General features: G+C 38.8%; 1 protein-coding gene across 2 annotated transcripts; it reads left to right on the top strand.

Annotated features, from left to right (window-relative positions):
• Positions 1-234: 234 nt before the first annotated feature.
• Positions 235-27865, top strand: LOC105282174 (homeobox protein abdominal-A homolog). Of its 2 annotated transcripts, XM_011343945.3 has the most exons (4): positions 306-1597; positions 5393-5425; positions 23163-23500; positions 23599-27865. In XM_011343945.3, exons 1-4 carry the CDS (start codon positions 856-858, stop codon positions 23647-23649), a joined length of 1164 nt encoding a protein of 387 aa, XP_011342247.1. In that variant the 5' UTR covers positions 306-855; the 3' UTR covers positions 23650-27865. The 2 variants fall into 2 exon arrangements, with proteins under 2 accessions (XP_011342246.1, XP_011342247.1); XM_011343944.3 differs by having other exon boundaries at positions 235-1597; positions 23163-27865.
• The last annotated feature ends 50 nt before the right edge of the window (positions 27866-27915 follow it).

The following is a 27915-nucleotide window of genomic DNA, read 5'->3' on the forward strand; positions in this document are numbered from 1 at the left end:
GAAGAGAGGGGGGAACAGAACGGAGAGACAAGCGGCGCCATTATTGTAAGGGGTTACATTTAGCTGGCCGTGGGTTGTAGTACGCGGCGTTCGGGATAGGGGGCTATAGTACCTTCATGCATGGCCCATAAAGGATTCGTCGACTATCCGAGAAGTACGCAAGAAACGGCTTCTAACACCTGACAGGGGCCACGCTCTTCTCTTCTCTCTCCTCGTGCCGTCGCCGGGTTCGCCGTCGCAGCCCAATTTCCAAGCTGGGACCACAGCTGGGTCTTCCGGGGTGGGCCTGATCGAAGAAGGACCCACTGCTTTATCGCCGATTCTTATCCTGATTTGGATGGATTTGTAATCAGAAAGCACGATTACTTCGAGTTGCGGACCAAAATTCGAACGTAAAGATCTGCGTCTCGTGGCTTCTAGTATCGAGTTCAAGAGGAGGGACATGTCATTTGCCATCGCGGCCCACAGTCGGTGATCCGTGGTCAATCGTCCTCAGCGGCCGCATCCCGCCGCGTACTATATTGTTGTTGTGATAATGTGCTGAGTTGCGTAAGTGGCAATAAAAGTGGACGCTGATTGCTGATAGGGAAGAAGATAGTGAACGGGGAGCGATAGAGCACGTAGAAAAGATTCTCCAGCAAGCTGCAAGAAAAGTGTGCGTGTTTCCCAAGCAAGAAACGTTCTCCCGTCGATCGGAAAAACGTCAGTGTTATTGTAATCCGTGCTGTACGGATTACGCGATGAGGCAGCAGCCGGTGGACGTCTCGCCACGGTGTCGGTGTTGAGACACTCGTCCCGGTCATTTGGTCCGGGCGTGTCTTCGGCATCAAGTCCACATCGGCACCGACAGGCGATATGAGTACGAAATTCATAATTGATAGTATGCTACCTGCTAAGTACCAACAATTCCACCCTCAACAGTTGTTCTCAAGCGCGAATCCAGGTACTATTCAGGCGTGCACGACGAGTCCGGCCACCGCAAGCCTAGAATCGAGTTTATCCGCGGCTGCAGTGGCGGCCGCGGCAGTCAATTACGCACAACAGCACAATTCACCGAGTCCGACGGGTTCGAGTCCTCAGCACTCAGGAAGCTCCGCGTCGACATCACCGGCGGCACGTACATCCACCATGTATCCCTACGTGTCCGCCGCGGCGGCGCATCATCATCATCAGCAACAGCAAGCAGTTGCGGCCGCCGCGTTCGGCGCCACGTCCAGCATGGTCCCCGGTTTTGGGTCCACATCCAGCGCAGCCTTGGCTGCTGCCGCCGCCGTGGACGCCGCAACCGGCGACAAGTCCTGTCGTTATACGGCCAGCCTGACTGGCAATGTGGCACCTACATCGGCTGATCCTATGGTTAATTATACCCTCGGTCACCATCATCAGAATGGTGCTACACCCGGTAGTCTCGTCTCATCTGCATCAGCATCCTCGGCCGTGTCGGCTGCTTCGGCGTCCATGGCAGCGGCGGCACAATTCTACCATCAAGCGGCTGCTGCATCGGCCGTCGTTGATCCCTTGACGTCCTGCCAACAACCTACTACGGGTCAACCTGGGATCTCGGACATACCTCGGTATCCATGGATGTCTATTACTGGTAAGTCTTTCTTCGATGTTGTTGGACATATCAACTTTTCTTCTTTTTATCATTAATAATTGTTATTGATTAACAATGCGTGTATATGAGAAGCAACGTGTCATCATGAGAATCACGGCCGCAATTGTTCGATTATTATGGGTAATACAAATAACTTTTGAAGCAATAGCTTATACAGAAATAAAATTATGACGTGAAATATTTCACATTTTTGTGGCGAGTGTTTTGTGAGAAGCTTATTTTGCATTGTATCAGTTTTTTTTAAATATCTTATTATCATATTCGTCGAATGGAAATAACGACAGATGATGTAAATATAGAAGTCGAGAAATATCGGAATTGACTGTTTTCGCGCATTGATTTATTTACAGTATACAAAGCTATTTATTATACATGTTATTGATTTTGACGGTTCAGCGACGATTCTTTTTGCTGTCAGGATAATCGCTTCTTAGAGAATAACATACATATACGCATGTATACACAGATGTATTTGTTTCAAGTCTCGAAAGAACTTACAAAAGTCGCCTTATTAGAACTGCAACCGCAATATTTTTATAAATTAAGTATAATTGTTATATTTAATTTATATTGAATCAAATATTTTATCACATAATTAATTATTCAAATGTAGTTATTTGATTAGCTACAATACAAGACTATTTTTGCGCATTAATAATATGTAGATTATAAATACTGTTATACTCAATCTACATATTGTTCTTCTATACTGCATGATTAATGAATATATGTTAATGACCATGACTTGCATGAAATTTTCAGTATAATGATAACAGAAAAACTAAACTGATCTCTATCAATTTAATTAATTACATAATTAATATTAGAATCAAAAAAGATATGAAATGTAAGTAAGGGGTAGTTATATATACAATAAATATAATAATTTAGTAATAAAAAATATATTATTAAATTATTATTTATTAGTCATATACTAATATGAGAGATTAACAAATGATCTTTTGATTTTATATATTAATGACTAACATATAATTTACCTAATGTAAATTTTCATAAGCATATCATTATGACGATGTTACAAAACCAAAAAGAAGAGAGAATATTTATATATATAATTAGCAAATTATATATATTTATACATATAATTGATTATTTTTATAATAAACCTATTTATGAAATAGTAAATTCGTCAAGTATTACATATGTTACAAAATGCTCTATTTTTAGTACACACACATACACACATTTAGTATATTTACGAGATGCTTTCTGCTACATAATTTTCTTTGAACAATTTAAAGCTGTTTTCAACGAAAATGTCAAGATTACAGTATAACGAACAATGTATAACTGAAGATAAAAGAAGTATATAGATATAAAAGATATATCAGTTACACCCACATGCGCGCGCGCGCGCACATACACTCGTATACATGCAGCGTACACATACACACACACGCACACACGTACACAATAAGTATGCATATATAAAACATAGAGACACGTTTTCATAAATTATTTCAGAATATCGCTTCCAGTTCCATGAGGATGAAGTTATTTATATTATTTGCACCATTTTTAAACATACACATCAGCATACTAGATTTTTGTTACCTACGTCGTTACCGCTGCAGATGTAACAATATATCCAACAATTCCGAACAGCTAAATTAGGCGGAAAAGAACGAGTAGTTTTCGAAAAAGTACACGGACATCGCAGGCGGCCATTAAAGAAAATACACGTCGCATGGCGGATTAGATTTCCAGACGCTGTTGTGTTGCACGAAACTCGAAGTTACTCCGATGTCGCGTGTAATACATTGTATTATTCGTACGTCTACATACGTGCGTCTTGTCCAACTCTTTGTCTGCCGACGTGTTAGCTAGGACAAAGCGCCGACGGTATTTATCGCGTGTATTTGCGGCGAACGGCGCAACGGCCGCAAAAGCCGGGCTCGTTGTTGTTGCGTTCTTGACGGTGACGCGCGCGAAAACTGCATATTTTCGCGGCACCGCGAAACGACACGTTTTGCCGCGTTTCTCGCGTTTGATATTGTTGTGACACCGTACCAATGGCGCGCGAAATAACTCTGAGAAGTTCGCGAGAAAAGAGTGAAAAAGGGAGGAGAAGGGAAGAGGGAGTCTCGTTAACTTCGCTGAAAGCGCGGAAGAAATCAGCTAACTTGGCACTCCACGATTCTCCTTGTCTCGCGAATAGCATGACAATTCTGCCGGCCGCGAATTTGATTTATTTCTTGAGCCGTTCCGTTGAAACCTCAGGCATAAGGCGCGATTGCAACAATCGCTGTTTAGTCACATTCGGACGCGATTCACCGGCTACGCTCAACTCACGCGATGAACGAATTAACGCGCATGCTGCCTCTCAACCGGCTTTAAGTTATTTATCGTGGTACCACATTTTACAAGAAAATTCCTCGGCAGCTGGCCGTGCGATCTCTCGTTTCTGCCAATGCACTCGTGTTAACACACGTAGTAATATAACGTACACTCAGGCGCACTTACAAGGCGGGGAATCACGGAATATATCGCGATTAAGTTGTAATCTTCGAATATGCAAATTATTTTTCGAAGCCCGTTTTGCTATCAACACGTTATAATAATACTTGGCATTGACTTGTTAACTTTCCACTCCACCAACTCGTGCGGTCCTGCATTATGCCCGTCGCGAATCATAAACGCGCTCATGTAATTCCTAATGCGCGTGACGATACTGCTGATTAGCGATATATAATTCAGTTGTATATTTTCTGCTTATTTTATAATCGCTTACTAAGCAATTTCTGCAAAGAATACACGATCAACAAAACGGCTAATCGTGCATCAATCTTCGTTACGTTAAGTGGCGCGTTTGCGCCGGTATTATCTAGAAAGCTAAATCGTTTTCATAAATTATACGGCAATTATCTTCTTGGCGTAATTGATTTTCTTGATCATGACTCACAGGATAATTTAATCTTATATTCTGATTATTCGGTCGCATCACTCCATTCAATCTTGTCGGCTCGGTTATCAATTTACACGTAATGCTCGCATTTTATTTTATGTCGGAACGCCTTCCTATTATTTATAACACTATCCTTTATTTTTATATTGCTTTGGCAGGTTCTAAATAACACGAAACAATCTCATATTATTGTTATTCTTGTCGTGATAATCTTGATTTTATTTATTTTTGCTTTTACATTTGCTTTTACGTGTTTCTCTGAAGAATTTACGATTTTTTTGAGCACTTTTATTGTCCTATGTCTATTCATGCGTCAATAAGTTTCTTATCTATTTTATAGGTGCATAAGAATAATTTTATGGTTTAGCGGTGAAGCTAGTGATTCAACTGACAACACAGCTTATCAATTCTATTTTGCGAGGTTGTGTCAATGCAAAAGCTGTGACCAAAATCACGTTGACGATCTATAAATCTCTTTTAAATTAATCGATATAATGCTTTGAATAAAGATCAATGAAAAAGAATGGAAAACTTATCGTAACTTGATTGTAACTTTTCTTCGCGCTTTCTGTCTTCGCAGCTGTATCTTAATGCACATGCTATGCATTTGAAATATTATGATTCTGTGATTTGTCATAATATGCGTGAGAGATCTTGCGACGTGTCGTGTTATAAGCTTCTCTTAAATGCATGCGTAGTTTTCATAGCTTTAAACTGCGCATGATGCTGATTTTCGTTGTGCATTATCTCATTCGATATTGTAAGAAAAAAGACAGAGGATGACTTCATTCATTGAATGTGTTTCATTGAATCGTTCAGATGTCTTAACGGATCCTTTTATTTTCCAGATTGGATGAGTCCATTTGACAGAGTGGTGTGCGGTGAGTACGAATCACTGTTGATAATTCAAATATTTTTATCAATTACTGTCATTATTAGCATTCTCTTTCACACCTACCTGTTGTATTATATATATATATATATATATATATATATATTCCATATTTCTGCGAATAGACGAAATATTTAAATTTTAAGTATTTTCTCGTATATAAATAAAAACACATTTTCTTATAAATGAAATACTCATTACAAAATATATTAAAAACTTGTAGTATTTCAAATTGAGTACATATATGTTCTATGTCTGTTAGTTACACTTTTGCTACTTACAAACATAACGTTGGCCAGCGAGTTTGAACGTGTGCCATTGTACATCACGCTTTTAGAATTGGAAGTATGAGATGAATACATTTCCAAAAATGTGTTTTCTGTCTGATTGAGCAATTACGATGCTGTCAACCATTCGCAGGCCTACACACGGGCTGTTAGTTCAATCGATCAACGATAAAAATTATGCAATTTCAAGCGTCCAAGAGGAAAGTCAAGGTCATCGTTTTCGGTCATTTATGTGAATCGTGCTACCAGGCTGCACGCTCTAAGTTCTTAACCTATTCATTTATGTTAGTTGCGCATGCAAGAAGGACATGTATATGGGCAACTACACCTGTCGTCACCGTGATAATGTTAGTCGCGAATAATCTCCGTGACTATCTTTTATACGGCCACTTACGGACTCACAATAGCGCAGTAAATACCGATTAGATAAAATTAAAACTTCAGTCGCTGGCTTTTATCGCGATGGTTTGTTTACACCGAACGGATCATAATTTCAAATAGGCATCAGCGTGATCGCTATACGAAATTTGTAACTGCGAAAGGAATGCTTAGTCGACTAGACAACTACATGCCTACAGAATAATATGTTTCCATATACAATCGTTTGACGAATAAGAATACTCGTCCGTCACTATTCGAACTTGCTGTTTTTTTATTTAGAGTTTCCACTCCATTCATATTTTACTCATACTTTAGTTCATATTTTATTTTTATAACGTCATTTATCGTGGACAACATATAATTATTTCTTGAATTGAATGAATAATTTCTATGATAAATATTAGGTTGTTCGAAAAGTTTGTGCGGTTGTTTAGAAGTAAAATTCAAAGACAAATTTGAAAGATGTTGTGTAATAGTCGAATTAAATGTGTGGAGTATCTCCGCGATGTCTCGCGTCGTGTAGCCTCATAGACACATATGTCTATGGGTAGCATGGATTACTTTCAATTAATGCTGCAATTTGATCATCATTTACCGCTGAAGGCCTACCTGAGCATTTTTAGTTTTTGACGTTAAAATCACCACGTTTAAAGCGAGCAAACCACTTCTTAACAGTTCTTTCAGTTACTGCACTACTTTCGTAAACGGCACAAATCGTTTTTGTTATCTGAACGGCATTCTTGCCTTTTTTGAAATACAATAGCATAATGTGTCGAAAATGCATCTTATTTTCTTCCATTTTTCCATTGATGTAAAATTAACAAACCTCAATCGATCCAATTGTTCTTATTCGTAAATGACGCGTTGAAATGTCCTCTTTCAGAATATGTATGTATGTTATAGATTAAAGTCACTCACGACATAGATTAGAGACCCTCTAACATAGATAATGTTTTAACGCCATCTCTTAAAAAAACCGCACGAACTTTCCGACCAACCCAATATATAAACTAAAGTTATTTCATCGATAATGAAATACTAACTTTAAACAAATTATATAAATAATGATGTAAAATGCGAAATCTTAAAGATTATAAATTAAAGTGATATTAGATATATTAGAAGTTATATATCAGTAAAAGAATTGTATAATTTATTTTAATTAGTCGATTAGAATAAAGGGCAAAGACATTTTAAGACACGTAAAACGGCGTGTTTTTTCACTGTACTGGCTATAGATGATTTCTCATGAAAAGAAATAATTAAGGAATCAGACGCTTTTACTGTGCTATTTCCTAGAGAAAAGTATTATAAAAAAATAGTTTCATTCAGTCATATATTGTATGCGGTTATTAGTGGGACACTTGTTGAGCATGACTTTAAAATTCGCGTACATAATACACTATATATTTATTATTATATGATACTAGATATACTTGATCTCGACATATCACAGTTTTCATCTTCTCTCATTTCAAAAATAGCTTCGCCAAGACACGTAAAGATTTTTACGTGTTCAGCCGAAGATAAAATCATACATTGCTTAACGCGGTCCAGAATGTGATGACTAAGCGAAATTGTCAGCTACAGGACGATGTACGAATTTCTAATCTATCTTTGGTACGCTATATATTCTGACATTGGAGTTCCGACATTGGGGTTCAGAGGCCAGCGAACGCCTAGCTAGATTACGGTGTGTACACGGGGACTAGCAGGAGATAATGTATAATTTATAATCAGGCCGATCCGCCGGCAACAGCGCACCACTCTACGGACAGAGTCCACTGCCCCAAAAGCCGCCAACCCCTCATTAGCATTCGATGATGGCTGCCGCGTCCTGCAGCGTCGGTATTATCCCATTTCATCGCCCCTGCCTCCCCTACCTGGATCTCTCTCCGTATTCCCCCGCCTCCGATCTCATTGGTTCTCCTCGTCTCTCACACGTAAATGCTTCCTCCCTCGCCTCAGTTCGCATCAGCATCCAGCAGGTATTCGGCATTGGCTAGAAAAAGGCACAGCCGTCTCGTCGAAGCTTCACCCGGGAAATTTTATTCAAAACTGTGCTTTATGCCGTAAACAGATGCTTTTTATTTCTGTATTTTTCTCTATTATGATCTTGATTGATTGATTGATCATTAATCCAAACCCAGCTTTCTTCGATAAACGCCAAATTCGACACGAGACATTGTTGCGAGGAAGACCTAGTCCTCGTGCGATGATAAAACGCGACATTTGTATCTCGACGTACGGAAGGTATCGAGGGTTGATTATAAAGCGGGCCATAAAAGCTAGACTTTGGGGGACGCGGCCGATCGAAAAATTTGAGAGAGGGGAGAGGGAGACAACGATCGAAAGTTTTACAGTCATCGGTGCAGCATGACCACTTTTGACGTCTCCCGAGGGAAGCCACACTTCCGGAGACAGGTCAGAATCGTGTTGTCACAGAGATTATTGAAACTGCAGTTTTATGGGCCTTAAAAGCAGTTTAATTGCCGTTATATAAGTGTTTATACGCTGCCAGGTTTGGCCTCCGCCTGCGCCACCCCAAACATTTATTTTATGGTCATACGGCGGCGGCGCGTACCCCGTTATGTCGCGTGCCGAAGCCATCACACCAGTCAAATCCTCAGACCGGCCGGTCGATTTCGAATATCGGCGCACATTTACGCGATGACCACTCCGAAGCGATATCCTGCGATGTAACGCATTTCAAACGATCAACCTAGCGATTTGACTGGTGTAATAGTCAAAACCCTTAGAAAGGGAGGGGGAGAAACTTAAAATATTATACAGCTTCACAAATTTCGATAGATCTCTTTCACAATTGCTTAATTTTTAACACATTCTTGCCTTCTTGTAACATTAGTTGTAACGCGCGTCTTGAAAGATTTATTCTTAAAAAGATTTAATTTAGAAGATTCTTTACTTTTATCATAAATATTCAGGATTGCAGGCACGACGATTGCATTTAGCATATCTTGCGTTGTTATTTTGGATAATTATGTGGCACAATGCAGTTCTTGTTAATAACATCAACCCTTCTCCAGAAGTCCCTTCTTTCCACGCGTAAACTTTCACCGCACCCTTTGTCGCGCGTTACGCGTTCTTTCTCGCCATCGTAAAAAGCAGCAAACTTTACCTGATTCACGAAAAGAGAAAAGCAGAGCTAGCGCAAGAGTCGAAGAGTTTTTTCAAACGCGTGTAAATCATGGTGCCGTTTTGTGCTGAGCCAAGTGAAAGTAAAGGCTTTGACGATCGTATCTTACACGAAAATCAACCTCGTCACGTTCACAGTAAAGGGTGTCACGTGCATCCATATTCTTTTTTTCTTGCTGATTTCATTCTCCTTCTATCCTTGAAAACCAACCTTGATTTTACATGTCCCGAAATACAAATGTTATGTATAAAGGTAAACAGGATTTCGTTATTCTTCAATTTCTAGATAATAAAGTATTAGATATATAAACATTATTCTAAATAATTGTCACACAGATACAGTCTAAAAACTTATGTTATGCGTTTTATGTTTAAGATTGACGCAAATGCTAATATGAAGTCAATAGGATTATAATTCTATCTAGAATTTAAAGACTGAGAAAAGACACAGTTACTATTTCGTATTATGTGTATTAATGCCTATATTAGTTTGTGCACTCAAGACTTTTGACATCTAAGTTGCATCATCACTTAATCTACTTGTCTATAACAAGTAGTCATTTATATCGTGCAAACTTTATCACATATAGATGTTGCACATCTCTAATATCTAAATTCAAGCTTCTAAGGATTAAATTTTGTTTTTTGGGATAACTATATAAAGTAACAAGAAGCAGTTGTACTTAAAGATGTACGCTTATGCTACTCCTCAAATTCCAATAAAGTTTATATAAATATATATAGTATATAAATAGTATAAAAATATTAATATATGTTGTATATGCTTTTGTTCTTTAATAACTAAAAGCGATAGATAAAATCAAGTTTTTATTTGGAATTCACAATTACAACAAAATAGAGTATAAGTAAAATGAAATGAGTGTAATTTTTATTTTATTGAAACTTTTCAAAAAATGTGCAATCATTAAAATAATTTCCTGCATCGTGTTTTAACGTGTACTATTAATCGGATTACAATAACTCTACAAAGACTGCTTTATAGTATGGGCAAACTGCTAATAATTGCAAATTTATTCGAATCGATGAATATATCTGAGATCGTTGTGCCAGAATCGTATTGCTTAACAAGTGACTAATTTGCCTAATTATAAGTACTTGTCTGTGACGATAAAACAGAGGATTACAATCGCACAATAAAAGTCTGCATTTCTGTAAAACAAATTACATGAACAAGATACTTCCAAAATATTTCTTAATATTTAGGATAATTGATAATTCAATTAGAGCACACAATGTTATATTCGTAAAGTTTCATAAAGATAAAGAAGAAATGCCTGAAGATGAACAATGTACGGAAATTGTCCAAATGCAAAAATATGAGGTTCCGATAAAGCTTTATTTTTTTGTTTATGTATTTGTCCATTTAATACATAGCTTAAAAACGCACGTGTAGGTAGTAGTAAGTAAAGATTCTCATTAACGATCTTCAGACAGTTACATTTCTGTGTCATTGATGAAAGAAGAATGAACTATCGTTTTAATGGAGTGTTATGGCGTCAAATGAAACTCTAAATAATGATATCATTATCTTGACACGACTGCCGTTGTAATCTCATTAAATTATTTCAAACAAACAGTCTACAGTGTACGCTTATCGCTCAGCGATGCCAAATGAAACATTTTCCATATATATATGTGCATATGATTAATTAATATACAATAAAAATGTTTTAATAAATTAAAGAAATATTAACCAAGTCGTGGTTAACAAAAATATCTTATATTTTTTAATCTTCTCGCAATGATGGCAATGCAGAATTAGATTAACATTTAGATGAATACATTTTTTATTATATTCTTATTCAATTCAGAGCACTACATAAATTATTTGTGTATTTGTCACATTACATAAATTAATACATTAATAAACTAATACATTTATCTATACAAATTGATAAGGAAGAAGAATTTACGACATGAAAAATTTTATTACCTGACAAATTATCAACAAATCACTATAATAGCTTTTCAAATATAATAAATATTGAAGTCGACTACAGCCATTCTTAATAGCGACAACATTATTAAGTCAACAAGGACAACATTTTTTAATTTTCGTAATATGCAATGATGCATAATAAATTGTTATTATTGCAATAAAACGTTAAATATACTTGATACCATCACCGAGTGAATTTTCTCAAATATTTCATTCATCCCCGTAATGTTGCGACGTGTGGGAATCAAGATGACGTTGTTTCGACGCCATTATTTGCATCACTATTCACTGACTGTTCCATTATACGAGCGGAGAAGCGGCGGATAAAGGAGTCGACGGGTCTTAAGGTGTTTCATATTTTCGCGGGAGTGCCCGTGCTCGACGCTGGGGGAAACGTCGTCCGCGTAGTTACGGAAATGTACAGCGCTGACACACGGAACGATGTTGTCCAGGCGAGAAAACGTGCTCGACGATCCCCGGGCGCGGCGTAAGCCGTACAGCCATATAGCGACAGGGCAAACCGTGCACCTCTTCGCCAAGAGCGTGCTCTTCAGCGTCTCTACGCTGCGTCGAAGCATAACACGGTAGTGGAGAACGACCCCCGGCAGGCACTATCGTAACAAATGTGACCATTTGCATAACACGACGACGAGCAATTCGGGCAGGTTTGACGGTGCGCGATATAGACCTTTAGCCATGGATATTCAGGGGGAAGGATCGGCAAGTTCGTCCGGGCAAAGGAGACCGGGGAAACCGGAAGTAGCGAGAGGAGGTTAGGGTGAGTCGCGAAACGCGGAGTTTTGATGGTAGGACGACGTGGTGTCTCGAAGTGCCTTCTGGGAAATTGATGTCGCGAGATGGTCGATACTGGAGACCCTGAACCAGAGATCGGCCAATGGATGATCGATTTTTGATTGGCTCGCGTGCGTGGGGTACAACCAGAAGAAAGGGAAGACCAGGAAAAAAAAATATATATCTAACAAAGAAATCCTAACCGACCTAACCATACTGTTCATCGAAACTAGTTAACGTTAAAACGCAGAATAAGATATGTATTTTACTTCATAATATCAATAATTTAATGTAACTTATTAGTCAAATAATAAGTTAGTATCGCCAGGATGAATCAATAAAAGTATTCCTTTTTTTCCTTCCGACCGAACTGGCAAATTTATTACTATATCACAAAACGTTTCGACCAAGCTTCTGGTCCTTTTCAAGTGTACATGTCAATTTAACAAATTATTTTTTACTAGAAACGACTGTCAAACAAATCGATACAATATTCGATAATCGATAAAATATCGTGGCAAGAACAATCCCGAGTGGAAAGCACGTCAGCACTCAACGGCGTCCAGCAAGCAAAATACTTCGTAACTTATTAGCTAATGTAAAATCTCAAAAGTAAGTCCAATAATTGTTTTGTTTCAAATCAAATAGATACAAAATGCCCAACAAAAACATCATATCCGGTTTTACCCCATGGCGGAATATTGGCCGATCTCTGGTTCAGGATCTCTAGTCAACACCAAATAATAAACCGATAGCAAACGGTACCAAATATCTTTTCTCTGGCGTTGCGATCATATATAACGTTATAATTATTGGAAAGCAATACTTTGTGCGTCCCAAGTAGCAGAATAATGTCAGAAGACGACATGATGGAGTCATTATGTTTTCTGACGTTACTTTGCTACTTGGATGGCTAAACGTATATAATACGAGTGGTTTATAATAATCTCGATCATTGATTGCACGTGTGTATACATGTGTGACGTGACGTATGACGTGTAGATTAAACGCTTGACTGCCGAATGTATTTATGCAACATGTAATAGGCAACTCTTTGAAGAGTTCGTGCATCTCAACGAGATAGAGTTACTGTTTCGAGACGCCAGACTTCAATCGTCTGTAAGACGACCCGTTCCCCAAACGACTTCAATATCATCTGTGTAATCTACTCATTGAATGTGGGAACGCACTAAGTTGCTATGCAATAAAATATGTCTTATTGCCGTTATTATGTAATTGTGCAAAAAGATATCTCTAAAGGAATAAGTATGTACGCGGATCTTTTCCATTCATTAGTCTTATTTCAACGTAAATCAATTGCATTCGTAAATTATATGCATTGTTGAATGCATATTTCCACTCCCGTTGTATAGTTATACTTTGAAAACTGTTGCGTTTTCAACTGATGATCTAATAAGTATGTAGACATTTCATGAGAATATTTTTCGGAGACCCATAGGAGTTGCATAGAAGACAGATTCGGTTTAGTTATCGCACAAAGTATGTCAGCATACTGTTTTACAGTGCATCCTTGATATAACTTATCACGACCGTTGTCCTCTGATAAAAACTAAAGGTACCATTCCCAATTTTTGTACCTCGCGTTAGCGTTGGGTAATAATTTGGTTCAATTTTCCTTTTTCTTGTCCTTCATATCTTGCAGTATTTGTATAAGCGTTATGTATTTGATTATTATCGATATAAATTCGTACATGTTGTGTATCTACATCTTCGTCAGTAGTCAGTTCATACGTGCTTGAACGTGCGCGCATACACATTAGATTTCTTTGTGCAATATGCACCTCCGTACGCACATACTATGCACATTCTGATATGACTCTCAAACACCGAGATATGCACGTTCTGCCTCCGGTGTTCGGCGCTCGTGTACACGTTCACACATTCGCGCACTGTTTTTCTGCTGTGTATGGAAGCTGCTCCCGTAGCCTGTGCCGAGTTAGTGGATGGCGAAAGAGAAGAGAAAGAGAGAGGGAGAACTGGAGGGTGTGCTAGGATATAACAGGAGCTAGAATCGTTACCACTGCTAGAAATCGAGTGCGCATGTGCGCGGAATCCCCTTTGTTCGCGTGATGTGTCCAAGTTGAGGCGGAGAGCCCAAGAGAGGCAGCAAGGAAGCATGTATGAAAGTGTGCGCCGGATGGGAGGAGGACTGCCTGATGCTCTCCGAGTTCTTTTATCTTACAGCTGTTATTGTACGTATGTTTACCTAGCGAGAGTTTTCTAAGTTATAGATTAGTCGTGGACACACAACTAAGCACACTGTGATTTCGCGTGAACTAAGAATTAAGTCCCTTACGAAAGTACGTGATGTCTTATAGGCAATCTAAGCGCAGTGTGAAATTTTTGTCTGAATTGACGGTAATTCGCCAATGGGTACGTTCTTACACGAGGATCTTGGCGCACTGCATAAATATAAATTTAATATTTATTGTTTTGGGGAGATGAACACCTATAAGAATTGTAAAGTTTGAACTGATTAGGGATTTGGAAGATACCGCGATGCGATGGATTCATCAGACGTTTTATTAGGTTTTACCAAGCATTTCGGATATTTAGGTCGAATGACGTCAATGAAGAAAGGAGAAAAAGGATGAAGGAGGGTGCGTAACACCGGCTAATATCGTAAAACCGCAACGTGCTTTGATTAAATATTATGTGAATTCTAATATCTCTCAGCGCATAATGGTAATCATACATATACGTAAATATTCTTAATATTATAATTTTTCAGTCAGTAACATGTATTAATGTCTAATTTGGTAATTAACAATACATGCATTCAGTTTTATTGCTAACATAAATGTTTTTCTACCGATGAATAAGTAGACATATTTTGAGATTAACGAAAGTTATGAACAGATCTAAAATAGTTCCGCAATTTTTAATTACTTTTATTGTATTTGACAAAATAATATATACTGTGTGTATATATAATTTAAAAAAGACATTTAATTTGTTCATCAGATTTGTACAAAGACTATTTTTAACTGTGCTAATAAGTAATAATCTCCTCGACGTTGGTGTCTCTCCGGACTTATTCTGCATCTCGTTTCGTATCTTTCGGAAGCCATAGTGACGCGACGTCGGATGTTCTAAATTGCACAGGCACGACTTTTATTAGCGGAAAGAGACAACCGTGGCATTTGCATGTAATAGCATAGGGGGTGGGTTGTAGTGGAGTGTGGTGGCATGGGGAGTGTCGGAAAATATGACAATGGTCGGAAAGGGTGCTGCAGGGCGTGAGAGAGGCAGAGAAAGACAGAAAGAGATGGTGGGGGATGTAAGGCCGTAATTAGAGTCTTAGGGATTTCTATGGGGGTAGCTGTTCGCGCTGTTGCCTCGTCAGAGATGGGGGTGGGTACCGTTAGTCAGAATATAGAGGATAGCAAGACTCAGCTACGAGCCTTAAGAGGGGAAGAAATGTTTGCCAACGGCATTCTAATACTTCATTCTTTATTGTAAAATTAAAATTTAATCTTGTATCACAGAGCCCTCCCGCTTTCTCCGGATAAGATTATACATATTTCGAGTCTGGCGCTTTGCCGACTGGTTTATTTTTGAGAGATACCGCCACTAACACTTTCGAAGATTTTTTGTTGAACCAACTTAAATAAATATATATAAACTGTGTAACATAATCAAAGCGTCACAAAAAAAACGGACATAGTCACATTTTGCATTCTCATTTGAGACGGTACAAATTGCGCGATCAGTCACGCTATATAAATTAGTAAAATGTAAGTTATATACTGTATTTGATAAGGTACAAAACTGTGATTTTACATTTACTTCCGTCAACTATGTGACATTACGTGTGCACGAGAAATGGACAGTTGCCGGAATTCCTTCGGTCTACGGATGAATTATTGATTTTATAGAAGTTGCTGTGACGTTTACACCTCGTTCACGAGCACTCAATTATATTTACGCGCTATCTGCGTGTTCATGTTGCTCACGCGACAGTAGATGTCATATGAAATTTAGTACTTTCAATAGTCTCTCAACAAGAACAGCGATTTGCAATGCATTCTAATACAGGCTTAAGTATCAATTTAATAGAGTAAGGAAATCTCAATACATTTCTCTGAGAGAAGATTAATAAAAAAGATTTGCTCAAATTATGTATATTATTATTTTTTTCTTTCCTTGTTTCTTTAATTAAACAGCAATTAAACGGATATTAGTCACAAACGTTTTGCATTCTTCAGAGATTCTTTTGTCACCTATATTTCACCTTATCTGTTTACCTGTATCTTTTCCGAAACTCCGAAATATGCAGAGAACGGTTTGCATGGCTCTCCTCCCAAGACGCTTTCTATCAGTGCATGGCATGGTCGTTTTTGATCCCTCTTATAAATTTTCCTCTCGACATTACAATTTCGAGATTAGAGTTCTTATACGTTGTGGCGGCACAGTTGGCCGCCATACAAACACGGCTACACACCATGAAAAGGTACCGCCGCGCCACGCATCTGGGTACCCTCGATCTTTGGGGGCGGGTGAGCCTAGGTATCCTCCGTGTACAAGCGCGAGCGCGGTAAGGCGTGTGCGTGTGGTAGATACATGCCGGATAATGGGAGGCACCCTTATGGATGGCGTTTGGGTTCCACCGGGAACAATGGAACGAACTTCCCCCTCTTACCATCCATCCTTGTCGGAATCCTTTATTGCCGCTCGGTATATGTATGGACGCTGTACCCCTCAACGTGCGTCCGTGTGCGTTTGCTCCCGCCCTTACAAACGTCTCCCTCGGCATACCTGTATACTTTGCACACGAGTCTCCAACTAGCTGTCCAACCAATCAGGATTTAAGTCTATTGCTGGTCGTGATGAACGCTACGCGTGCGCGCACACCTGTGTGTCCAACTTGAAAACGGTCTGTTGATATCATTTTCGCAACTCTCGCATCATCTTGTGCGTACTCGTGGACCTCCAGATGAGGTAGACTTGCACTTCTCCTCGATTATGAATTTCTGGACAAGCTTGGAATTAATTTCTTTTGGTCTGAGTAACAGTCAAATGTCTAGCTTTTTCTATCAAACATCTTTAGCAGTTACAAGTGAAAATTTGTCACAATAAAATAAAATCCATTTGACTCAGATTATTCCGATCGGTTATTCATAAACAGATAAAAATCTGTTCACGAAAGTAGTTGATGAAACTAGAAATTTTTATCCTTGGAATTAATGACTTATTTTGCAAGTTTAGATTGCTAAATACTGCACAATGTGTGTATTGAGAAAGTTGGCTATGTGACTCTTTCGCGAACTACTCCTGGTGCTCGTGCCGCCCTCCTGTATGTGATAACTGGGGAAGCGATAAATCGTTTTCGCGGTGGTTAATGTCAGTGTCAGGTTTGCCGCCATAGCCACCGCCATGTCCCTCAAAGCATGAAGATGCTCCAGTTCCTAAATCAGTGGAAACTCTTGAGCTTGTTCTCGTGATATTAACATAAAGTTTTTGTTAGATAAATAACGATATGTGTTTTGATATGAGTACGGAAGTGAATATTCCCGCGTAAGTTACTGTGGGAGTGGCTCTTTATTTTAATATTCTGTTCTTCATTAGAAACTTCTGAAACTCTAATGAGCTTCTAATATCAGTAAATGTTTTATGTTTACGAGTCTATATGTATACATAATTATTGCAGACATTAGTTTTGTATATAATTAGCCTAAATTCTACACTAAATTCGCTATAATCAGCCACATATTATACATGTGGCTTATTGGCAGTGTATTATTAGAAAAACGGGTACTGTTCTCTGATAAGACTGCGTGAAGATTTCAGAAATGGGCTACGAGAAGCGGCAGTCATTTCAAATGGACTGGACAGTCATTTATTCCGACTGGGACAAAATAGCTGGTAGACTGCTGTGTCATAATAGCGGCAATAGGGCCAGATCGTCGTAAATCTAAAGAGACGATTAAATGTCAACCACGCGCCTCGTGAGTGCCTCCATGTGGGTTTGGTTCACGCCAAGTAGCGATACGCGGTCAAAAACAATAATTGTCCCAAATCTGCTAAAATTATTCATATTTTTCTTTACATTCCGGAGAGATTGTTCCAACAGTTTTTATAAATTTAAAAAAGAATTTCAGGTTGATTATGTTTTTGTCTATTTTTTAAGACTGATACTTTCTTCACACACATACTATATATTTGGAATTTTGCTTTAAAAGTGAGAGATTTATATATTTCAAAAATATAAATATTTTATTAGTTATTGATAGTTAAAATAATTAGATTTGTCTAATATTCTGATATAATCATACATACAAACGTGCACACCTTTCCATTTTGGTTCCAAGATTAATCCTTTAAATCTTTTCATGTATTCCATAACAATGCATTGGTAATTATCATATCGAGAAGGAATATGTATTATTGTGATATGCTCGATTATATCGCTCGAGCATTTTAGCAAAATTCGCACAGACTTTCCGGTGAACCCAATAACATGCTAATTTACAGAATATGTGTATTTGGATTATAAAATTATCTAATTATAAGTATTATAGCTCCTTGGCATAATTGCACATCTTATTTGAATTAGCTTTAAATTAAAGTAGATTTAATCAGAGCCCCTTTCGTGTAACGCTTTACAATAATTACCTGCGAACAGCAGCCCGCATAAAATTTACATAATGCATTTCCCGCGGTGGTATCGGATACGTACTGGCTGCTGGCAATAAACATTGGGAATATAAGCTTTTCCTGGGGCCGCGGCAGAAAAGCTGTACGTTATCGATTACGGAACGCGAATTATAACATAGCCCGCGAATTCCCGCGCGCAACATTTTTGCAAACATTCACGCGAGCTCTCTGCAACCTCGATCTCGGTCCAGATTCCAGCCGTCGAATTTTTTCATGCGACTTATGTTCCTGATAACTGCAGCTGCAGCAACACAGGGGCAACAAACAGGGTGCGCAAACTGGGTGTGCCTGAGAAGGATCCAGAATCCAGAATGTCGCAGAAAGATGCCCCAAATTTAAGGAACGCTAGATAGAACAACGGCGTTTCCTGCATCCAGCTAAGCTTCGAGAATTGGCGAGTGGCCTTGAATTAACAGCTAAACCGGATATCTGACGACGGGGCAAGATGTGGGCAAGAAAAGTGCGCGGATTAGCCGCATAAATCGCGCTCGGAGTTGGAATCGAGACGGAACCGACGGCGGAGTTATCGTGGGCATTTTTCCTCCTTGGCACTCTCCATCCTTCGCATTTCTTTACATATCTCTTTCACTTTCTCTCTCCCTCCCTCCCCCCCCCTCTCTCTCTCTCTCTCTCTGTTTCTCTCCTTTGCTTGCTGTTTCTTTCAGAGTCGCATTCCACCTCTATTCCCTTCTCTTCCCTTAGCATGCCTCCTATCCGGTCCTCCAACTCTATCGTTCTGGCAGAGGCTGCAGTGACCCGAGACGGCGATCAAGCGAGTCGTGGGTCGTGGCTACGCCGTATCTCTCCTCTCATCCCCTTCGCCTCTCGTCCACTATTCCCCTCCATCTGGCAAACTGTCTACATTTTTCACCGGCTCGAGATTTTATTTGCCCGCAGCGTCGCGAAATTAAGCCGTTTTGAGATATTTATGAATGGATCGCTGAGGGGCTCATGCGTGGTCCCTCCATCGGCCGAACAAAGAGGAGTTGCATCGTAACGCGACGCATCTAAATGCGAGAGCTGCGATTTGCGGGTGCTGTCAAAGCTGGACGTCGCACTGGCGATGTTGTCGCGATGCTGCCATCATGAACTCTATCTAATACCACGTGTCGACTCGCGTATGTACAGCGTTCTCGGATGATGAGCTGTTGCGTGTTACTATGCTGTAATCTCTGAAATTGTCCATAGTGTTATCCACGAGAAGTACCTGAGAAGTTAATTGAAGATATCGTGTACCACGTGGTGCTACACATGCTTTAAAATTTCTGAAGCGCGATTTTTAATTGGATTATCAGTGTGAAGCATTTTCAAAGCTTGTTGTTTCATTTGGTAGAAGTGAAGAGTCATTTTTTCGGTAGCCAGGTAGAAAAATGGGTGGAACAGTTAGAATTGTTCGAAAGATCAAGTTCGGGTACGTAGTGATAAATTGTGAACGCATGTATTGGCAGACGCAGGCTGTGACAAACTTCCGCAATATCCACAATTGTTCCCCAAGTCCCGAGCTGCGTGCTAAAGCGGATATTAAACTTAGTATATGACCCTAATTAGACACAGGCCTGTGCCGTCTATAATGGCGTATTTCTGAGTGCACATCCTATCGTGTCACCCTTGTGGGGTGGCAATGGACCACCAGTAGTTAACTATAATTTATTTGTTTCATTGAAGCATTTATATGACAAAATGCTAATTAACACTGCAAGATTTTGGATAAACGACGTCTATTATTTCATATCTTACATGTATAAGTCTTCATCCTTTAACGATATGCTCGATTATATGAAGAATCTTTAAATTTTGATAATAAAAAGTAAAATCTAATTAATTACGTCTCTCTTTCTCAACAATTGCTTAAAATTATATAATTCTTCGAAATATTTCGTAAAATTTCAGAAAAGTTGACTATCAATCTTATTAGACGAATATCGGCATCATGGTGCGGACAAGCCTCCGCATCGGTGGTTTTATTCTGGCTAAATAAATTCTGGCACACTGGTATTACTTCTCTTCGTCAAAATTATTGATAATGCTCGCGCCAGCACTTCGCCGATGGGGCATATTTATGGCGAATGGAGTGGGCGCAATCAAGTTCACCCGTCCTTCCAAGACCGACGTGGCGGGCTCTCCTAGGGTCGGTAGAGAGGATGCAACCGAGAGTTTTCTGGCTGCTAGGCTTGCTCTCGCGTGATATGCCGCCAGGAGGATGGAATGGTCTCCCCTCTGGTTGCCAAGGTAACCTATGTCCCACCCTTCGGGTGGCTTCGGTAACCACCCCGTGGCTGCAGCGGGCGTAGTGTGCCAAACTGACGCGCACACACGGCCACGCTAAAAACCGTGTTGATTCGCACTAATACAGACTAGCGGGCTAGCTTCTACACATACGCAAAAAGCGGAATTTGTGAATGTGGTCGCTGATTCAGGTACACGCGTACACTGACGCAAAAGCCTGGACCGCACTGGCGAGAACGGCCATGCTGAATTCAATATCAGCATTCTCTGCATTCTCCAAGAGTTTTCTGCTCGGTTCCGAGCGATACGTATTTGATGGGTCATCCTGCATTGGGAATTGCGCACGTGCGCGTATCATTCGACCGCTCGATCACAACAGCATGACTGTGTTGTGACAGCAGATAGGAAATATGGCACTGCTACCTTCAATCTGTCAAAGGGCTAATACTCATCTTGCTGTTTACTAATTTTATTTCTCGACATTATTATTCCGCGAAGTATAAGCGACTTGGATGTACATTCTCCATAATTTCAGTCTACGTTATTACGTTATCAACTAACTAAGTATCCGGATCACGTTTAGACGGTGATACAAATATTGTAGCGATGTTTTGAAAATTTTGTTTCTTGTTTCTTGCCTGTTTTGTTACTAATATAAAAGTAATATATGATAAGTTGTGTTGTCATAAGTATGTATTTAGTTTGATTAATCGGCATTTAAACGTGGTCTGGATTAATTAATGACCTATACGATTACTTGCTGATTGCTCTCGATGAGCAGCAACTAGAGATTCGTATCATTATTTTCTCATGATTTTTTAGCTTCTTAATGCAGAGAAAGATCTGTCTCACACCAAGCAAAGCATAAAATATTATTACGACATACGTTCTTTTTAATGTATTCAAAATTAATTGTCATAAATGCATTCTTTCTCAGTTTCGCCTAACATAATAATTAATTTTCTCACTTTTTAGCGTGCCGATATAATCCTCGTATTCTCATAAAATAACGTGGAACGGAAAGTCTTGCTATCTTTTATTGGTCAGTAGCACGCATTTGCTTCATCACGAGGCAATAATATGGCCACTCAGCGTCGCTTCGGGAATGATGGTATTATGGCTATCCACTCTTTGCACTAAGGAACCGGTTTCTTAGCAATCCTCGGAAGAGACGCGCCATGCCCGTGGCGACAACTGAAAGTGAAGTTACCTTCGAATTGATTGCGAAAATACGTTGTTCGAAATTCAGCAATGCTATTATTGTAGCATAAAGAAGTTATTTCAAATGCACGTAGTTGTTAAACGTAAGCACATCTCTTTTTCTCGAGAGAGCGTTAATAAATTATTATCTGGCAATTATAAACTCCGCTGTTAAGTACATGATATTTTGTATGGAAGTGTCACATTTGATATACGACAGTTCAGTGCAGTCGATCAGTTTGATTGACATTTGATGACAGTACGTTGTTGCAGCCATAATTTATAATATTCTCTTCCTGATTCCGCCTCACAGATGCACACATCTTCCCTCGCGCACTTTTTTACCTGTGCACACGTACATCGCATCGACGTTTCGATTCTTATCTAAACGCCATAAAAAAATTCAAAGTCACTCGAAGTCTTCGGTTATGACATTAACTCTCGGAGAAAGCTGGGCGGGTGTATCAGCACTACAAGAAAGGGTTTGTTGTAACCTTGGTAAGAACTTCCTGGGAACTTTCTATTTTTGCTCATCCTTTTTTACCTTTTTAACCCTCTACAATAAAGTGGTCGGTTGAAAGTACGGCTTTTTTTTAAGAGAGAAAGTGAGGAGAGAGTTGTGATGGGTTACGGGGAGCACCTGAGGTTATTCATCAAACGTGAGGAACCATTTCCGCTTTGCGGCCAAAAGTTATCAGAGACATAGGCGAAACAATTAATCTCTTCTTACAGAAATATGGAATATATATATAAATACTAATTTTTATAATTGTATATTTTAATATATATTTACATAATACCTACTAGAATACATTTTAACGAATGTGTGAAATATTAATAAATATTAAAATTTTTAAGAATATTCAGCATTTCAGAGAATTTATTGTATAATATCTTAATTTCATCAAAATTGATTTATAAACCTGTCCGCGAATTTTGTTTGCCGTTAAAGATGAAGAATGCACTTAATGACAGATTAAATGATTTCTCGAAATGTTCAGAGACTATCGAGGTATCTCAAAAATTAGATTTCTTAACATTTCCAGGTCCGAATGGCTGTCCGAGACGCAGAGGCCGGCAAACGTACACGCGGTTCCAAACATTGGAATTAGAAAAAGAATTTCACTTCAATCACTACCTAACGCGACGACGACGAATAGAAATCGCGCACGCGCTCTGCCTAACGGAACGACAGATCAAGATCTGGTTCCAGAATCGGCGAATGAAGCTGAAGAAGGAGTTGAGGGCGGTCAAAGAGATCAACGAGCAAGCCAGACGCGAGCGCGAGGAGCAAGATATGATGAAGAAACAGCAGGCGGAGAAACAGGCCAAGATGCAGCAGGAGCAGCAGAGCGCCGCCCTTCAGCACCAGCAACAGCATCACGTAAGCGGCCTGGAAAAAACGCAAAGCGATCTTCTGAAGGCAGTCAGTAAGGTACCCACATAGGATACCTTACTGAGCCGACTCTCTTTCTTTTAAAGGAAGACACAAGAGACTGGAGCGGCCTGGACGAAGACTCCGAAGCGAAGTAGTTGGTAAGGTCGACCACATAGATGATCCTCAGTTCTCTTCCTCTCATCTTCGCATACAAGAAACAGGTACGAAACATCTGACAAAAAGATTTTTCCGATCTTCGAATCGGTGAACTGGTTCTCGCGAGTGGAAGATTTTGCGGATACGGTCATCGGGATATCGTATCGAGGGGGAAGATAGTGAGAATTTAGGAGGTCTGGCAGATGCACAGAGCGGTCTTCTCCAGATGAATAAGAAAGGTACGATGAATGCCTTGCTGAGTCGGTTCTCCCTTTTGTTCTTCTTAAGCAAGAAAAAGAAAAAATAAGTAGATGTTACGGTAGTAGAAGCGTAGAAAGAACGCACCCCACTCCCCCAACTACGTACTTATTTGGCTAGCCCCTGAAGAGCGACATGCGGAACGCTTCGCACGGGGTTCAGCCTGTGACTGATTCCTAGAACGTATAATGTATATTGTTAATCGGGTGCTACATGAATCATCGCGATTATCAAGCGATGAACGCACGAATTGGCGCGATACTGCCATGGAGAGCCAATAATTACGTCGAGCCGGTGAGTAGACTAGTTAAACGAGCCGAAGCTGAAGAATTAACGGTCATATGACTCGAATTATCTCGAACTATCAGCAGTGACATTATTATGATTAATTCATTGAACGGAACTCTGCGAGAAGGAAGTTATTCAGTCGAATAATGCACGAGCGAACCGGCATTGCAGAATGACAAAGAGATGAGCGAGCGAACGAAAGATTTAGCTAATCTTCGATCTGTCGCTAAACTTACCTCGCATGTGCGAGTTTTCATTGAAGATTAGCTAGATCCCTCTTGTTATAGAATGTATCGTCGTTCCGGAGGAGGAAGTATAAGGTGACGCGGTTTCGGAAAAAACAGCCTCGTCAGTTTCGACGCTGAAGCGTTCTGTTTCCAACGCCGCATGAGCGTTTCGTTTCCTTCATACAACTGTTAAAGGAAATTAAAAGAGGCGTGAAATTTACGACGCCCCCAGCGACACAACAAATGTATCTTTCGCGTTCGTGGACTTCGGGTACTTTTAAATATCCTCTTTCTATACCGAGGTACAATTAGAAGTAACTCTAACATACACAACAATTCTTCTCTACGTCGATTTTCTTAAAGAAGAAGAAACACTCTGGAAAACGAATCTGAGTCTTGTTAAAATCCGGAAGTTTTTATCGTGCGAATAGGATAATTTCGTTACGTATTCGATTTAGCAAGTTTCATTCAGACATGGAATTTCTTATAAAGACAACTAGCATGATTCTGCCTTGCTTGGGAAATCTTTATAAATAAAACAATAATGCACATGGTGCGCTGCAAACTAATTTCTTCTTGCAAAACAGTCCTTTCGATACGTATTTTATATAAAAAATGAATATTCATGAGCAAGAGAAACATGTACCGTTTGTGTTTTTTCAGACATTTCGATACGTCAATTCAGGCAAATGGCAAGAAATAAAACTTTTTGTCAATGAAGTATAGTAAATTATTTTTATTTATATATATAGGTCCGTCACATAAAAATTTAGGGTATTTATTTTTTTACTAAGGTGAGTAAAAGTAGTATCCTATCATGAGCAATAAAATATCGCTGAATTCGTGAACACTATCGAGAACAATTTAACGAACGTAAATGTAACATGTAATACGAAGGCATGAAGAATACTCACGCACTGAAAAATGAAGTAACGTGTCGCGAGTGTAAAACCGCTGAGTTTCAAGAACGCATCTTCCCAAATATTGCTGAATGAATGATGATAATTATACAATATATACATACATACATTTATATATATATATATATATATATATATATATGTATGTATGTATGTATGTATGTATGTACTTGGCGAGATCGAACTTTACCAAGATTTTGACGAAAAGTAATTATTTCATTATCCTGCCGTGTTGATAAACGAAGGTACACACATACACGAGTACACATAGATAGAAAAACATTTTAATCGATTTGTCGATGCGAGGAATCGCGTTAATCATTGACGTAAAATGTATGTAAAGTACTTCATGTGTTAAAATCCATAACGTAATTTACATAACATTCACTCCCTTGATTGTTTCAAGTAAACCTAGGCGCATTTCTAAGTTGTTGGTGTTTTATTAGAAATTATGCAGGCACGTGTATAGATTTGCGAGGACACTGATATTCATGAAAGAGAGCACAGGAACCCGAAGAAAAGTAAGAAACACACGGTTGTACACGCTCGTACATGCATATGTACGAGAAACACGAGCCACATTACCGGACGAGTATCTCACTCTTAGTACATTAAATACGTAATTTGGTGTCAGGGTAGACCTTTCCATAGATATAGAACCCGTTGTTGGTATTACTTACTTAGAGTTCGTAAAAAAAAGGAAAAGATAAACATGAAAGAAATAACCGAGATATATAAATTATTACCTGATTATTTTTTTTCTCCTCCATAATAGTGCGATCGATGCATAGGTCTTGATCCGTTATCGAAAAGTCTTAAATGTTATCCGAAGCATGTCCACCGATGTTAATAAGGATTAATAAAGCATATGATTGAGCAGAAGCTAAACATTTTTTTGTTTGTTTTTTTTTAAATACAATTCCTATTGACTCTACTATTATTTTACGAAGTGCAATAAACGAATATGTTGTATATTTATTACGAGATTAAAGAGATGAGGTTTTAATCTGTACAGAGATAACGAAGGGATGAAGATATATATACGTAACGCAGCAGAATGAAAATCGCATCTTTTTAGATTAAATCAGTCAGGATCTATCGCATGGATCGCCCAATGACTATTATGACGTAAAATCATATTGTACACAATACTATATTATATATTATTAAAAGTAATAAGTATATATTATATAAATATATATATGAACAAAAGAAAAGAATCTTTGTTGTATTGTGCACCAAGGCAAAATTTTTGCTGGCGCGGTAAAATTGTAGAATACAGTTTGAAACAAGTACGTAAATCGAGGAGAAAAAATGATACCTTGTTAATTTAACTGAACGAAGGCAGCATTATAATAAACGGCGAGCAGTTTCAAATAGACGTCCGTAATCAAAAAACGAAAAAGAACGCATCTAAAACGATATGGAAGGAGAAAAAAAGGAAAATGTATTCGTATTAGTATTTTACCGCTAATTACCTAAACTAAAAATAATATTATAAATAATATTCCCATACGTAACGTAATGATTAAGCTGCGCATGTGAGTTCACACACACACGATGTTACTCACGTAAATATCTCCTCACATAGCGAAGTACCTACCTACATACCGTACTCGTAATAATGTTTTAACATGTAATGTGCAAAACGAAAAAAGAATGAAGTAGAAGATAATATACGCGTGTGTAAGGGAGAGAGAGAAACTAAACTGTTTTACAGAAATTAGGTTTGAATAAGGGAGTGAAAGAGCACTCGCAGAAATATGGTTGCATTTATGGAAGTTACAAGCGCGCTCTGCATGGATGATTAAAATATTTGTGGAATATCTTTTGAACTACGTTATCTTTAGCTAGAATGTTAATATAAATTCCCGGAGCACTATATGTATTCTCGTAACGTATTATTAGCATCTTGTACTGATACTGATCGCACGTTATTACGTTATTAAGATTATTTATGATGATTATACAAATTTATGCAGAACATTCACCGTGATACGGTATATTTCAGAAATAAATTTAATCGAAATAGCATAATAACGATTCAGACTATTTTTAATTATTATTATTATATTCCTCCGCTAATAATATTTCAACGTCTTTAAATGTCTGAAACGTTTCTCCATTAAGCCATTAAGTTGCCGCGTGTGCAACATCTTTTCAATTTCAAAATTATAGAAAGTAAGCATTGTCTATTGCTCTTATATATGATATGAGAAATTCTTTATCGCTTGTCAGCGTAATCGCTATATCTTGGACCATATTTCATGCTTGTGCTCGTTTTACGCATATGGATGTGCAAAAACATTATGAAACGACACACCATATAAGTCATAATATCGGTTCCACTTCACGTAATCTGTTATCACGTTAAATACACGCAACGTAATTATTGTATGTTTCGTGGCCGTAACACAAGGGTATCTTTCACTTCTTCCGTCATGCCGAGATGTTAAAGGAAAATATGATCGCGCACCTAAACTTACTCCGGTTCATTGTATACGGAACAAAAAAAAAAGAAACGATATCGTGAAAATCGAAAAGTAAGTGGGATGCATGTGACATGGTTAGC

The sequence above is a fragment of the Ooceraea biroi genome, chromosome 10 (genome assembly GCF_003672135.1).
Source record: "Ooceraea biroi isolate clonal line C1 chromosome 10, Obir_v5.4, whole genome shotgun sequence".
Lineage (NCBI taxonomy): Eukaryota > Metazoa > Arthropoda > Insecta > Hymenoptera > Formicidae > Ooceraea > Ooceraea biroi.